Source organism: Phyllostomus discolor, chromosome 8 (genome assembly GCF_004126475.2).
Source record: "Phyllostomus discolor isolate MPI-MPIP mPhyDis1 chromosome 8, mPhyDis1.pri.v3, whole genome shotgun sequence".
NCBI classification, from domain to species: Eukaryota; Metazoa; Chordata; class Mammalia; order Chiroptera; family Phyllostomidae; genus Phyllostomus; species Phyllostomus discolor.
Genome location: NC_040910.2, coordinates 104,743,854 through 104,759,893, shown reverse-complemented (window position 1 = coordinate 104,759,893; position 16,040 = coordinate 104,743,854). Strand labels below are relative to the sequence as shown.

At 42.9% G+C, this 16,040-nt stretch overlaps 1 protein-coding gene across 1 annotated transcript; it reads right to left on the bottom strand.

Moving 5' to 3' along the window:
- Positions 1-1,899: 1,899 nt before the first annotated feature.
- Positions 1,900-13,556, bottom strand: ZPBP2 (zona pellucida binding protein 2). The gene is made up of 9 exons (XM_028521431.2): positions 13,318-13,556; positions 13,110-13,175; positions 11,875-12,000; positions 10,626-10,787; positions 9,797-10,015; positions 8,949-9,031; positions 7,566-7,746; positions 6,737-6,858; positions 1,900-2,442 (listed from the first exon to the last, which is right to left on the bottom strand). Exons 1-8 carry the CDS (start codon positions 13,364-13,366, stop codon positions 6,758-6,760), a joined length of 987 nt encoding a protein of 328 aa, XP_028377232.1. The 5' UTR covers positions 13,367-13,556; the 3' UTR covers positions 1,900-2,442; positions 6,737-6,757.
- Positions 13,557-16,040: the final 2,484 nt, after the last annotated feature.

The following is a 16,040-nucleotide window of genomic DNA, read 5'->3' as shown; positions in this document are numbered from 1 at the left end:
AAAACAAACCACAGAGTGGGAGAAAATATTTAAAACATCTGTAACTTACAAAGCAATAGTATCCAGTGTATAGGGAGCTTGTGTGAATCAATTAAAAAAGATGGCCCAATAGAAAAATAGACAAAAGTCTTATACAGAATTTTAAAAAAGTTAAAAAAAATTTTTTTTAAAAATTAAAAAAATTTAAAAAATATTTTTAAAAAGAAAATCTTACCCTGGCTGGCATGGTTCACTAGACTGGGTGCTGGCCTGAGAACCAAAAGGTCACCAGTTCAATTCCCAGTCATGGCACATGCCTGGGTTGCAGGCCAGGTCCCTTACCTGGGGGTGTATGAGAGGTAACCGATTGGCGTATCTCTTGCACATCAAGGTTTCTGTCCTTCTTTCTCCCTTCCTTCCCCTCTTTCTAAAAATAAATAAGAATCTTTGAAAATAAAAGAAAATCCTAATGGTTAACAAACCTATGAAAGGATGATGAACCTCATTAGTAATCAGGGAAATAAAATGAAAACTACTATGTGATACCAATACTCATTCACCACATTGGGAAAAGGTTGAAAGAGACAATATCACTTTTCACGAAGATAGCGCTGAAAGCAAAGAAGGAAGCCCTTCCGCCTCCCAAAGCCAAAGCCAAAGCCAAAGCTTTAAGGCAAAGGAAGCAGTGCTGAAAGGTGTCCACAGCCACAGAATAAGAAGGGCCACACGTCACCCACCTTCCAATGGCTGAAGACCCTGCGGCCCTGAAGGACGCCTACATATCCTCGGAAGAGCACCCCCAGGAGAAGCAAACTTGACCACTATGCCGTCATCGGTTCCCCTGACTACCGAGTCAGCCATGAAAACATAGAAGACAACGGCACCCTTGTGTTCGTTGTGGGTGTCAAGGCCAACAGGCACCAGGTCAAACGGGCTGTGACGAAGCTCCATGATATTGACACGGCCAAGGTCAACACCCTGATCAGGCCTGAGGCAGGAAAGAAATGTATGTTTGGCTTTGAGCTTTGAGCTTTGGATGTTGCCCAGAAAATTGGGATCATCTAACTGAGTCCAGCTGGCTAATCCTAAATACAAAAATGTTACAGTGTAAAAAAAAAGGGACAACCTCAAGTGTTGTAAGTACCTGAAACCATGAGAACTTTCAAATACTACCACTGGGAAGATAAATGAGTACAACCACTTTGAATAACAGTTTGGCACTACAAAGGGAAGATTTACCCACCCTATGACCCAGAAGTTCGACTGCTAGTATAAACTCTAGAGTAACTTGTGCACATGTGCCTCACATAGGATATCCTTTTAAGAATTTTTAGTAAGATGTTGTAATCATCAAAAACTAGAAACAACTTGCTCCGGCTGGTGTGGCTCAGTGGATTGAACACTGGCCTGCGAACTAAAGGGTCGCCGGTTCGATTCCCAGTCAGGGTACGTGCCTGGGTTGCAGGCCAGGTCCCCAGTGGGGGTGTGTGAGAAGCAACCACACATTTGATGTTTCTTTCCCTCTCTCTAAAAAATAAAATAAATAAAACCTTTAAAAAAGATTCTTAAAAAAACAAAAAACTAGAAACAACTTGAATGTTCCCCAATGATAGAATGGATAAACAAACTGTGGTATATTTCTACCATGGAATACTATACAGCAATAAATATGAGTGAACTAATGTTCCATGAGATCAATTTTAAGAATCAAGGCATAAAAGAATATATGCAATATGATTCTCTCCACATAATGTTCAAAATCAGAGAAACTACATTGTTTAGAGATCCTCCTCTTTGGAGGATGGATGACAGGATGAGGTACTGAGCGTAGCCAATAAAAGTAAATAAATAGCAAATCGAAGTAACATCCAGTAAAAACGCACTGACTGAGTGGATCAGCACCGTGGTGACGGCTGTGGATCCCTGGCTGTGCGGAAGCACTTCCTTACCGGTCATAGGACACACGAGCCGATGCAGAGTCTTGAAATTGTTGGTGCTTTATGATTTACAAAATTCTTTTGTATACATTATGTTACATAAAATTACATTTTAAGAGAGGTGGAGACTGGTACTGGTTCCCCCACAGCGGGGATGAGGACGTGGTCTTTGCCAAAGACGCGTTGGAAAACGACGGAGCTGGGGCGGGAATCGGAAGGCGAGGGTCTTTCCGTGGAGACCACGGACCTGCTCCTCACTGGTTTTTGATCATTCAGGGCAGACGGGTCTTGGGATGGGGGATGCCTTAGAAACCATTGGATATTAGACTCAGACAGAGCTGGGCCACGAGGAAAGGAGAGGGAGGCATATATACACATTCCCGCCCTCGGTTTAGTCTTTCCTCTGCATCTGAAAGCTGGCTGATTTCCTTCTGTGTGAGGCTCACTCCAGAAGTCTTCCACAAAAATTAGGTGGGCTCCCGGCACCTAAATTAGAGCTCTTCAGTCAAAACTGTGTGGCCTGCATCTGAAAAGAAAAAGAAGAACAGAAAAGAACTTCAAGTTTATAAGTTCATTTGGACTGAGGTCTGCTTCCTCTACCCTCTGAATTGCATGCAACCATTTCTATTCAATGGTTGGGGGTTAAAACCACTTTTTCCTCTTTTTTTTTTCCTTCCCGTTTCCTTATCGTCTTTGTTTTCCAAACACCTTCATTGCTATTAGTTTTCAGATTCTGATACTAGGATATCAATGCATTAGCCTGAGATGACCCAAAGTGATAGCATTGTATCTGTTTATCCAAACTCCACCTCCCACGTTTGGGAGTCTTCATAATGAACACTGCCGCTCGGGAACTATCCTTTGGCATCAGCTGGGCTTCTGCAAGCTCCGTGTCTCTCAGACCTACATGATTTATGGTTGTGCCCTAGCGCTCTGAAGTTATGTTGCTTCTTTTTTTTTAAAAAAAGATTTTATTTATTTATTTTTTAGAGAGGGAAGTGAGGGGGAGAGAGAGAGAGAGAGAAACATCAATGTGCGGTTGCTGGGGGCCGTGGCCTGCAACCCAGGCGTGTGCCCTGACTGGGAATCGAACCTGCGACACTTTGGTTCGCAGCCCGCGCTCAATCCACTGAGCTATGCCAGCCAGGGCTGTTATGTTGCTTCTTGACAGCTACGGTCCCTGACTCAGGGAGAAACAGGAAAGTTCTTTCGTTGGCTATTAATCAGCAGTTCTGAGGAATGGACTACTGGTGACACAATAAGCCTGCTATGATAAAAAAAAAACAACTTCCACACTGGGCCACAGACATGTGCACAAATTGGGCAGTGATACAAATATTATCATCCCCATTATTGTAACTTAAAAATTATTTTTTCTCGAGATCAGGTTTTGCTTATGACTGTGAAAACTATTTCCACTCTTAGAGGAGAAGGTAATCGCACTGATCTGTCCGTTGATCTACGCTCTTCCTTCTGAAGGACTGAAGGGACTTACGAAACGGGAGGAGGAAGGCGAGAAGGGTCCTGAGAAACACTTATCAGCTGTGTGGGCTGTGCGGTCAGGAAAGCTGGGTGAGCACGGCTAGGACGACGACAGGGCAGCGACCCAAAGGGTAAAAGGGTCCGGGAGGATGGAATACGAAGTGTAAAAGGAGAAAATGCCTTTCTGGCTCAGGGAAAAGAAAACCCACAAACTCAAGAACAGTGCCACTGTCCTGCGAGCCTTTCTGAGGGGAGGGGAAGAGGAGTCAACCCGGCTGACACCAACAGAGAGCACCAGGTGGCAATCTTGCGACAGTGCCATCGCGGGTTCACCCTTTAACCTGCACTGTGAGTTTTCCCTCCCTGGACGTGGTTAAAATTTGTATTTTATTGTATTTATTTATTTATTTTTGCCTAATGGGCACTTTAGCATTAAACTGCTTTGTTTGAAGATCCCATATAAGATGTTAGGAATAGTGATTACCTGTTCCTAGGGGAGACTTCCTAGGAAAAAACAGAACATGTGGTCATTAAGAGCCTAGATTCTGGAGGCTTCCAGGGCCAACTCTACAACCTACCAGCTGTGTGACTTTGGGAAAATTAATTCACAATTTTTGCCTCTGTTTTCACTATGTAAAATGCGAATGAACATCTACCCACTATGATGAACATAAGGACTACAGAATAAATACACTAAAGGCGACATTTAGAGTTCGTGCCGGGCACATACTTGCATCGGCTGTGAATCGGGAGTACAGGCAGCGCTCCCCTTGAGCTCCCTGGGCATCTGACTCTTTGGGAAGATTCTGGTTCTACCCTCCAGAAAGAGACCTTGAAATCTTAAGGGCATAGTTCTATCATTAGAATGTTCATATTCGGCTTTTTTATTTAAAAAAAAAAATAAGCCCTGGCTGGCGTAGCTCAGTGGATTGGGCGCGGGCTGTGAACTAAAGCATCGCAGGTTCGATTCCCAGTCAGGGCACATGCCTGGGTTGCAGGCCACGGCCCCCAGCAACCGCACATTGATGTTTCTCTCTCTCTCTCCACCCCCCCTTCCCTCTCTAAAAATAAATAAATAAAATCTTTAAAAAATGCTGCTGTTTCAAAAAGAGACATGCTATTATAAAGCGAAAAGAATAATACATTAGTCTATCTCAGGAAAATGTACATTAACCTGTGTGTCTAGGGTTTTTTTATGGTGATAGAGGAAAACCGTCTAAGTGATAGAGATTCATCCTTATTGGGATAGACACACGTTCTGGATGTAGAGCTGCCTTCCACGCTTGTAATGCTTCTGCAAGCATTGTCTCCAGCAGACTCCCAGACAGATGCCTTTTCCACCACCACAGCAATCCACAAAGCATATGCCTGATCCAGGGGCTCGCTTCACGGCAAGGGAAGTGCAGCAGCTGGCTCAGACCATGGTACCGAATGGTCTTACCACAGACCCCACCGTCCAGAAGCACATGCTTTAGCTGAAAGGCGACAGGGCTTACTACAGCCTCAGTTACAGGTTCAGCGGGAAGACAACGCCCGAGAAGAAGGGGCCTGTTTCCCTGAAAAGAGCAGATCCAGTGACAGGCAGAAAGAACAACAGTGAAATAAAACAACAATGAAATGGCACAATATACCTATTAGAATGGCTAAAATCCCAAAATGGAAAATACCAAAAGCTGACGAGGATGAGGAGCAATAAGAGCACATTCAGCCCTGCCTGGCGTAGCTCAGTGGACTGAGCTTGGGCTGTAAACCAAAGCATCGCAGGTTCGATTCCCAGTCAGGGCACACGCCCGGGTTGCAGGCCACGGCCCCCAGCAACCGCACATTGATGTTTCTCTCTCTCTCTCTATCTCCCTCCCTTCCCCCCCTAAAAATAAATAAATAAAATCTTAAAAAAAAGGCACATTCATTGCCGATAGGGATGTAAAATGGTAAACCAATTTGGGAGACACTTTGGCAGTTTCTTACAAAACGAAACCTAATCTTACCATAAACCCAGCAATCATGATCCTAGGTATTTACGTAATTAAGTTGAAAACGTACGTCCACACAAAAACCTCCACACAAATGTTTAGAGCAGCTTCATTCATCATCACCAAAAACTGGAAGTAACCAAGGCGTCCTTCACAGACCCATATGGTGGAATATTATTTAGCAATAAAAAGATTATCAAATTACAAAAAGACATGGAGGAACCTTAAATACACATTGCTAAGTGAAAGAAGCCAGTCTGAAAAGTGTACAAACTGTAAACTCCAAGTAAATGACATTTTGGGAAAGGCAAAGTCACAGAGACAGTAAAAAGATCAGTGGGTGTCGAGGTGTCTAGGGTGCGGGGGTCGGATGAACAGGTGAAGCACAGGGGTTTGGAGGGTGGTGACACTATTCTGTACAAAACTGTAATAGTGGACATGTGTCATTATGCATTTGTCAAAACCTGTAAAACTGTATAAACCCTAGTGTAAACTATAAATATGTATCAGCACTGGTTTCTTTTTTTTAAAAATATAATTTCTGTGTAGGTACTCAAAGCTTTTTTTTTTAATTTTACTTATTTACTTTCAGAGAGGGAAGGGAAGAAGAAAGAGAGAGAGAGAGAGAGAGAGAGAGAGAAACATCAATGCGCGGTTGCTGGGGGCTGTGGCCTGCAACCCAGGCATGTGCCCTGACTGGGAATCGAACCTGCAATGCTTCACTCAATCCACTGAGCTATGCCAGCCAGATTGGTTTCTTAATTGTAACAAATGTATCGCACTAATGCAAGATATTAGTACTGGGAAATGGGGGGCGGGGGGGTGGGGGATAGATAGAGAGGGGGTATGGAACTCTATGTAATGTATGTTCAATTTTTTTATGGATATAAAACTACTGGAAAATAAAGTCTATTAATTATGTAAAAAACAAACAAAAAGTGAAGAGACCAAAAGAAAGAACCTTTTTTTGCCTCTAAATACAAAGGTAATATAGATACCTTTATATCACATACGAGTGATTTCAAACAAATTAATATATGGAAAGTATAAAGTTTTTATTGTATTAGACTTCGCTACTCTTTTTGATCTTAATATAGCCTTAGGTACAGAGCAACGGGTTCAGTTTGTAAATGATAAAACATATCTCATTAAAAACCACCCACTAACACTTACAGTTCCCTCTGAACACGGGCGACATTACATGCCTTCTTAGAAATGCCACGTCAACCATCTTTTTAAAGTTGCTAGAATGTGTTTTCCAGTGTTTGGGTCTGACTGATCTTATTTAATGCAACTATGGTGCTCTGGGATGTGTGTGCAAGTCCTATGCCCCCCACTTCCACAAGCCAGTGACAACACCGTTACCTCCAGTCTTCGTGCTGCACTTTATGTCGGGGGGCACAATTTAGCTCCGTAGGTGTGGGCCGAAGCGCAGGTCTGACAAGTGACATCACCGTCAGGGCTGAAAGTCCCAGGGCTGCAAACCACTGCAGAGGAAAACCCACGGAGGAAATGATTGTAGTTTCAGTTAGAGGAATTTTGTACCAATGATATAAATCTGCCTGCAACCTCACACCTTCTCTATACCTATGATATACTTCCTGGGTGATGTTCAGTCAGTTACGTTGTGGAGATTAGTTTTGAGCTCTGAACATTGGGATTAGTGATGTTAAAGGCAGGAGAGTTAGAACCTTGTTTTTTGTTTTGTTTTGTTTTTCACCAAGGTCAGGATTTTACAGGACCTCCTGCACTGCCTGGTTTACGAGTTTCTGTTTCTGGTTTTCTAGTTCCTGTTTCCAATTCTCTGTTTTCGAAGCGGTGCCATTCTGTTTCCCTGCACAGTGTGGCAGCTGGAGGCAGAAGACTCCAGACACGTTTTGTAATAGAAAAGAGTGCGTTAGAGGAGTTAATACACATGAAGATCATCACATTCGGAAATGTGGTCTTTGAATTTTTACTTCCCTTTAGCTGAATATAACATTTCTGTAAGAGGGTCGCTATTAGATTCAGTTCAATTATCCTAAGTGAATTATTCATCTACTGGTATTCTTCTGACTATATACCCTAAATACTTGTCTGTCTATCTATCTATCTAAATTTTTATTGGGTTTCCTGGGGTGACACTGGTTGATAAGATTACACAGGTTTCAGGTGCACAGTTCTATAACGGTGGACATTTATATGTGATAATTACCGCAACACGTAGCACAGTTACTATGCATGCCTTCGCTTTTCCCAAAGCCCGGACGGCAGCTGTCCATACGTGCCATTTCAAAGCTGTGGTCCACAAAGTGCAGAGCGGGGAGAATTTTACTAGGATCATGGTAGAAAAGATTCGCCTGCCGCCGGAAAAATTCTGCTATTCGGTCTCTTGCCTAGATTTTAAAACACCAGGGAGAAGGGCTGTGACTGAACGGTGAACTGGTTTCTCCTCCTGCATCAGAGGCAATGCAATGTACTGTGAACACACCCGCTCCACCCAGGTTTTCCACGACAGATGAATCCCTGGAAAGTTGTGTATCAATACTAAAATTAGTCTAGCCTTGACCCTATCGATGATTGTCAATTCATATGTATGATGGTTAAGAAAAATTAAAGTTAATGAACACTTGTTTTGAATAATTTGCACCACATCTATTCCATTGGTAGATGTTTATTATTTCTAATTCCAAAGAAGCCAAGTAAAATGGAAACTAAAGCTTTTCTCTAATCAGCATTACAAACTAATGATCTAGATTTTATTGTCGTTTTTTTGAACACAGAGTTTAATAATGGTTAATATAAACTCAGTGCTTCCCTTTGCCAGGCACAATATAAAGGGTATGGGTTCAGGAACTAGACCAGGAGAGGGAAGGAATTTTTTTAAAGATTTTATTTATTTTTTAGAGAGGGGAAGGGAGGGAGAAAGAGAGGGAGAGAAACATCAGTGTGTGGTTGCTTCTCATGTGCCCCCTACTGGGGACCTGGCCTGCAACCCAGGCATGTGCCCTAGACTGGGAATTGAACTGGTGATCCTTTGATTTGCAGGCCAGCACTCAACCCACTGAGGCACACCAGCCAGGGTTAAAGGGACTTTTCAAGACTACGTCCTTAGCTTCTGAGGACAGCAGAGGAGGTAGCAACTACTATGACCATCATAGGTACAGTTGTAAAAGAACCACTGGTTTAACCTAGGATGACCTGACTGAGTTGTTCTTCAAGCTGCTGCTTAGTTAACATTTGGGGAACCAAACCCAGGGATCCATCCCTCTGTCATAGAAAATTATATAACATTAATCTGGGGAGCTACGTAATATTCCACAGGTACTATTCCAAAACAAAGCACCTTGAAATGGCCCAGACCCTCACAGCCTTAGTTTAAATAACCAGAACCAAAAGTCAGTAATGCTTTATATTTAGGTTTTTAAAATAAAAGCAAGTCTTTATTACTGATACATATTCACAACATGAAGAAATCTTTCTGAAGCAGTTACCAGAAGTTTTAGATAATAAAATAACAAAGAAAATGAAATAGTTAAAAAAATTTGAATAGCTTACTTGACTATTCAAATATTTTCTCTGACAATGAAATTCTCACCTGGAGGATGTTACGATTAGTAATTTCTTCACAGTCAGCAGAGTTTTGACATGCACTTTTCCACTGTGGTGAAAAAGGGTTAACTGGAGAGGGAAAAATGAGATCCTCACAAAAGGATTCTGAAAAGTTCCAAACATTCCAACAAAGCTCTAAATGCTGAATTCAGTATGAATGGGTGCATGTGCTTAACCTAGCTAATCCCAGTAATCAAGTTGCACGATTTGAATAATTTATACATTATGATTTTACTCCACCTGGGGGCTAATGGAAGTAACTACAAGGCTTTAAAATAGACAATAAATAGAAAGGAGTTTGGTTTAGGTCCTCCCTTTTATTAAGTTCTCCAACATATGATTTAAAATTCTATTCAAAAAACTATGTTACATATTAGCTGCTTAGTTAAAGGCCATATTTATAAAATAACACTGACATCTAGAACATAAGCAACAGTATATCACAGTTGAAGGTAAATAATGTATTCATTTTTAAAAAAGATTTCATGTATTTGTTTTCAGAGATATGGGAAGGGAGGGAGAGAAACACCAATCGGTTGCCCCTCCCACGCACCCTGAATGGGGCAGAACTGAAACCCAGGTACACGCTCTGAGCGAGAACCAAACCGGTGTCCCGTAGCTTTGAGGGGCCAAGCCCAACCGCTCAAGACACGGAGATGCGTTCACCTTTAGAAGTATAACCAGGCTAAGACCCAAAATAGACTTCAGTGCTTAGCAAACATGTAAGTCCTACTATTTGTAGGATAGCTCACATTCATCTGGTAATTAGGTTTGTAATCTGTCATGGTTTAAGATTAAACTCATAAAAGCAAAGTTAAAAAAAATTTTTTTTACCTTGAAAAGCTATAAATAGCTCAGCTATGACGCCATGTTTTGGAACTTCCACCAAATGGCATTTATACGATGAATCAATGACATGGCATGACAAATCGGAGATTAAATTATCCAAGACTTTCTTCAACACTCTAAAAAACAGGTCATTATAGTTTCCTACACAAGACTTTGTGGTGTAACGTACAGCCATCTGATACGAATAATCAGGTTCCCGATAGGCTTTGAAAGAGATGAGAATAAAAGGGTGCCTGGCATTAATTTTTTTTTCAACACTTTCCAAATCAGCACAGAAACTTCACTTATCCAATAAAATGTTTTATCAGTGTGGTCTCAAAAATATACAAAATGAATAACTTGAATAAAAAAAAGGTTATTTTCACCTGATATATATTATCTACTCAGGACAAGTTTAGGACAGGGCTTCTGTGGGTTGGCTATGGAGATAAGTTAACAGTATCAAGGACAAGTAAGATTTTCTGGAGGGGGTAGGGTCTTCATTCGCAGAGTATCATTGTTGTCAGAACAGTCCAGTAAAAAGGATCATTCATTTGTGTTTAGCGGATTAAATCTCTGTTTTTCAGATACCTGGCAAAATTGTGCTAAAGCAGATTGCACACCTCAACAGTGGGAAGTGGGAGGCTGGAAGGGGATTAGTTAGGACACGCCATCTTGGCATTAATTTAAGAGTCTGCCTGGTTAAATACACCCAAAATACTCCGTAAGTTATACTGATTATATATAACAGGAGAAACCTTTTCATTTTCACGGGAGAAACCATACACTGACTTCTGATCTAAACTAAGTAGTTAAAATGTGCCTATATTCTTACCAAACATCATGAACTCATATTTTTGCTTCACCGTCTTTTCTACTTGGGTTTGTGCTTTGACGACCTTATAAGAAAAAGTACATGTGTAAAGTCCAGAAAAAGTCTCCAGAAAATCTTTCACCATCAGCTTTCCTGTTTCAGTTATATTCATTCGATAGTTTCCTAAACAGAAAGCGTAAATTACTTGGTTATTTAAAATATAACAATTCAAACTTTTATTTAGTAAACTTGGGGCTACAAATAAATGCAAAAGTTTAAAAATTAATGGACTATTTTCACTGTAAGAATGTCACAAAATTGTAATTCTGTCATATGAGAACCACATGAGAAAAGTACACCTTCAAAATAGATTTTGGTTTTCTTTCACTCATTTCTTTGCATCTAATTTCAATTAGTTTATGCTTGTAATTCAGTAAATAAAATTATACTGCCCTGTAACACTATAACATTTCTTCGCATAAAACAGAAATTAATGTTTATAATCCAACTTCTAGTATCATTAACAATTACATATTAGATACTTCATCTCCTATTACAGGTGCTACAAGGATACATTTTAGGTTTTATAAAATTTTAAAAATATATATTGATTGATTTTAGAGAGAGAGAGGAAGGGAAGGAGGAGGAGCAGGGAGAGAGAGATCCATTTGCCATTCCACTTATTTATGCATTCATTGATTGGTTCTTGTATGGGCCCTGACTGAGGACTGAATCCACAACCTTGATGTATCAGGACGATGCCCTAACCAAATGAGCTGTCCAGCCAGGGCTTTACAAAAAAAATTTTTTTGGACTAATACAGCTCTGAGCGGAAGGGTGTAAAAATTACTGCTTCAGTTTTTATGTAAGGAGAAAATAAGGCACAGACCAAGATATAACATGGTTTGTCTAAGTATGGAGCAAGTGAAACTGTGATTAAAATCAAATTTTAATTTGCACATTCTAATAAGTGGCAGTGCTTTTCTAAAAAAATGTTCACATCAGCCCTGGCCGGTGTGGTTCTGTTGGTGGGAGCATCATCTGGTAACTGAAAGGTTGCAGGTTCAATTCCCAGTCAGGGCACATATGTAGGCTGTGGATTTGATTCCTCAACCAATGGATGCTTCTCCCTCATATGAATATTTTTTTCTCCCTTCCTCTGTTCCTTCCTCTCTCTTTTAAAAAGCAATGGAAAACGTGTCCTCAGGTGAAGATAAAAAAAATGTTCACTTCGTTTAAAAGAGAAGGTATTAAAAATCAAGTGATTTACCTTTTAATGGCTTTTCATTAGGCCCAATCCATGAGTAGGTGGGGTCCACTATTTCTTTCCTAGCATGTTTTATATCCATACAGACAAGGAATGGGCTATGATGATGTAATTCTACATATACTTTCACTGTGACAAAATAAAATAATATACAGCTACATTATATAGAAAAATTAATAAATGCACTTACTACCATTTGTCCCAAAAGATAAGTTCTTTTTGGAGTTCACTATTTTAAAAATCAGCAAATATCACTCATTATGACATTTAGAATGCAAGTCTGTTTTGCTTCTCCTGGTTTTTAAAACTCTAGACCACTAGTCAATTTTTCCTTTTTCTGTGATACAGTTTTGTTTATAAAAATGTACACAATACAATGTACAAATTCAGAACTCACTGCAATCATAACTTTTTGAAGGGGTAGTGAAATCAACTTAAAGATCAGGAAAGGACTTGGTTGAAAACTATTTTAAAGATGATCCTTGTCACCCTTCAACTTAGTATTTAACTATAAATGTCCTCTGTTGGGAACAATAATGAAGCCTATATAGGGCATACTGGGGCGTTTTTCTGCGATTACCTTATTCTGTTTCACATTTGATGGAAGCAACAATAATCTGCTTGGAACCAGCGCAGCGCAAGACATTAATGTTAAAGCCATGTTCTGAACATATAAAGAAGACACTGTCCTACAATTTGGGGGGGGGGGGCGGGAAGGACAGGGCTCAAAAAAGTGAGGAATTCCAAACCTGACAAATACTATGAACCAGCCCAAAGTTATGTCAAGTTAGCCATGTGACTAATTTTCCTTGGGGAGGGTGGGCAAGTTTCATTACAGTGATAAAGGGCATTTGAGCTGAACCTTAAAAGATGTGTAGGAGTTCTTTTAGTTAATGAGGGAAGAGAAAGGGGCGTTCCAAATAGAGAAACTTCCAGTCCTGGAAATTACTTTTCTGGGTGGGCCTGGCACGTTGCAAAGCAGCAGAGGCCCTGGAAGTGAGGTGGCATCGGAGAAAGAGATCTGGACTGAATCCTCGCTCCCTACAAGCTGTGATATCACAACTGAGGTGCAGAAGGGTGGCTGTAAGGATGAAACGATGCAACCTTCAGGAAGTGCTGAGCACACGGTAGACGGTCAGTAAGCATTCGCTGCCTCTCTCTCCACCGGAAGAACCTTAGCAGGACCACGGCACCCCGGCTCTTCTGATAGACTGTGCGGGTGCAGAGGTGCTTAGTACCTGTGTGCGCTGTCTTGCCATAAACGAAGCCTTTTTTAGTGACTTCGGAAAAACGCTGCCATCCAGCTGTGGAGGAAAGAAACCACTGACATTGTAGGCAGAAGAGAAGCCTGGGACTGAGGGTGGGGCAGGGCGGGGTGAAGCAAAGCGAAGGACATAGGACCGGCAAGAAGGGAGAGGCCTGGAAGTCGGGCGGGAGGATACCCACTTCGGGGGAGGTACCAGAGCACCGCGGCAACTAAGACCCACGCTCGCATCGCGGCCCAGGGGCTAGTGGAGCGGGAACCGTCGAGGGGCAGCGTTCCTTCTTCCCATCTCAGCCCCACCCAACGCCTCCCCGGGTCTGCTCCACTGAGCGGAGCAAACCGCCGGGGGTCACGCCCGGGGGCGGGGCTAGGGGCTGGGGGCGGGAGCGCGAGGCCGGCGCCCCGCCCCCTCGTGCACACGCGGTCGCCGTCGTGCGGAGGCTTCGCGGCTCCCGTCTGGCGCCATTTTCCCGCACTCTCTGTGTCTTTGGCCTCTGAGCACCGCTGCCGGAAGAAAAGGGAGGGAAAGAACCCAAGGCTTGGCGCTGCGGTCACGCTTTTAGGCCAGGGCCTGAAGAGGTCGAGAGAAGAACTCCCGAGGGTGGCGGGGCAGTAGGGTGGGCCGGGGAGGCGATTATATTAGGATCCGGAGCAGGGAGAGCCCGCGAGAACTTCCTCCTTGCAAAAAGCCCAGAGCCCCGCGTGGGCTCTTTTTTACTCGTGAACCCAGTCTGAAAGCGCGTGCACAGCGTTTTCCGTGTCCAGAGACGGGTGAGGCCCCGCACGCAGGCTCGTATAGGGTCAAGGGGTAACCTCGTCCAATGGAAAGGCGAGATCCCCACCTCTGCCTGTCTTGTGGGGATGGGAAGGTCAAGGTCAGGGAGCTCCGAGCGAGGCCACGCCAGAACCTTCCGCGGCTCCTTCCGGGCTGTTGGTGCGGTGGCCTGGAAGGGCGTGCGTGTCGGCTGTCGCTTAGCAGCAGCGGGGCACCCTCCGTCGTGGTTTTGAGTAGGCTTGGCGGGTAGGGAGCCCAAGTTCAGACAGGGTGCAGAATGATTATTTGGGGTGAGATCAAGAAGGGTTTTTTTTTCTGTCTTTTTTTTTTCTTTTTTCAGTTTTATTTCCTTCCAGCCGAGTCAGTGCTTGGACTCTCTCAGATGGTCCGGGAGCCACCTTCGTCAGTGATTTCATTTTTAGTCACCGTTAATTTTACCCACAGAGCAGAAGCCGTGAAGTGCGATGCAGTGAGTCAGATCCACCCATGGCAGTTACCGCGTCTGGGCTCCTGCGCGGCCTCCACGGTTCCTTCTTGAAGGGAGGATCAGGAAGGCGTGTTCGGGCGTTGCCTGCGATTTTCTAGAAGTTTCTCCTTCCAGTTTTAGTCAAAGGGTGTCAGAAACGCGGTGTTCCGTTAGCTTCCTGGTTATAAGTCATTGATCCCTGTCAATCTCGTGGGATCGATTTGAATACTCTCAGAAGGGACTAAGCCCGGTGAAGAGTGGCTGTTGGTTGGAAGTGCCCCTCCACTCCTAAAACACATTTTCCATTTTAGGGCAGGTTACACTTAGAGAAAAATTGCAGAGACAGTACAGAGAGTTCTCGTGTCCTCCTACCAGGCTTTTCCTACTATCAGCATCCCAGTGGGGTCCACTTCCCACAATGAAGGAACCAATATTGACGCGTTACTGTTTTTCAAAAGTCCATCCTTCCCCTGGCTGGCAGAGCTCAGTGGATTGAGCGGGGGCTGGGAACCAAAGTGTCGCCGGTTCGATTCCCAGTCAGGGTACATGCCTGGGTTTCAGGCCATGACCCCCAGCAACTGCACATTGATGCTTCTCTCTCTCTATCTCCCTCCCTTCTCTCTCTAAAAATAAATAAATAAAATCTTTTTTTTTTAAAGCCCACCCTTTACTCCGATTTCCTTTGTTTTTAGCCAGCGTCTTTTTTCTGCTCCAGGACCCCATCTGGGATCCCACACTACGTTTAGTGACCACGTGTCCGGAGGTTCCTCTCGGCTCTGACAGTTTTTCAGACATGTCTTGTTTTTGATGACCTTGACAGTGAATGACAGTGTTGATGCCACTGAACTGAGCTGGCCGGGAACTTGGCAGAATGCCTCTTCCTTGGAATCGGATGTCTCTCTCTGGGGTCATGGGTTTCCATGTGGAAGACGACAGAGGTGCAATGCCATTGCCATCACGTCCTGCCAGATGCACATTCTGTGACGGCACCTTATTACTGTGGACGTTGCCTCGGTAGGCCGGCTGAGGTGGTGTCTGTCGGGTTTCTCTGCTATGAAGTCGCCCGCGTCCACACTGTTTTTTTTGGAGGGAAGTCGCTCACTACCTGAAGCCCACACGTAAGATGTGTGGGGTAGCTACATAAGTTATTTTACCCATTTCCTTTTTATCAGTCCCCTTAGGTGTCACTCTCTGGAGTCTGAAACACTGGATTCTGAACTGTTCAGGGAGTAGTGACACATTCCAATGTTAAGTATAAAGAACATTGTCATAGAAGATAAAAGTGTTTTTTTATATAACTTTTTAATAACCAAGTAACTATTCATCCTGACACCATCCCTGTGAAATTTTACAGTTCCTCTTCTGCTGCTTTTGATGAGCTATTTTTGTTTTTAGAAACAAACAACAAATTTCCCCTTTCAATACTAAAATTAGACCTGGTGTTTAGAGTATGTCTCTGAAATTGGCCTTATCCTGTAGAAATCCAACCCATGCAAGCTTTAGAGATACTGCAAGGTACTGAGATCTTAAAGTCAATCTAAGGCATTCACTCACTTAAAAAAAAAAAAACACCCCACCCACACATACACAGATACCTGCATATATATGCATATGTATATACATGTTGACCTCATATACCAAGGCATATTTAAAATAAACTGAAG

Bases quoted from the DNA above. Each gene is read 5' to 3' on its own strand.
- ZPBP2 (XM_028521431.2), bottom strand. From the start codon at position 13,366: ATGCGAGCGTGGGTCTTAGTTGCCGCGGTGCTCTGGTACCTCCCCCGA. The intron at 13,176-13,317 runs GTGGGTATCCTC...TTTCCTCCACAG, and splicing joins GCTCTGGTACCTCCCCCGAA to CTGGATGGCAGCGTTTTTCC. The intron at 10,016-10,625 runs GTAAGAATATAG...TCTCTTTCAAAG, and splicing joins ATATGAGTTCATGATGTTTG to CCTATCGGGAACCTGATTAT.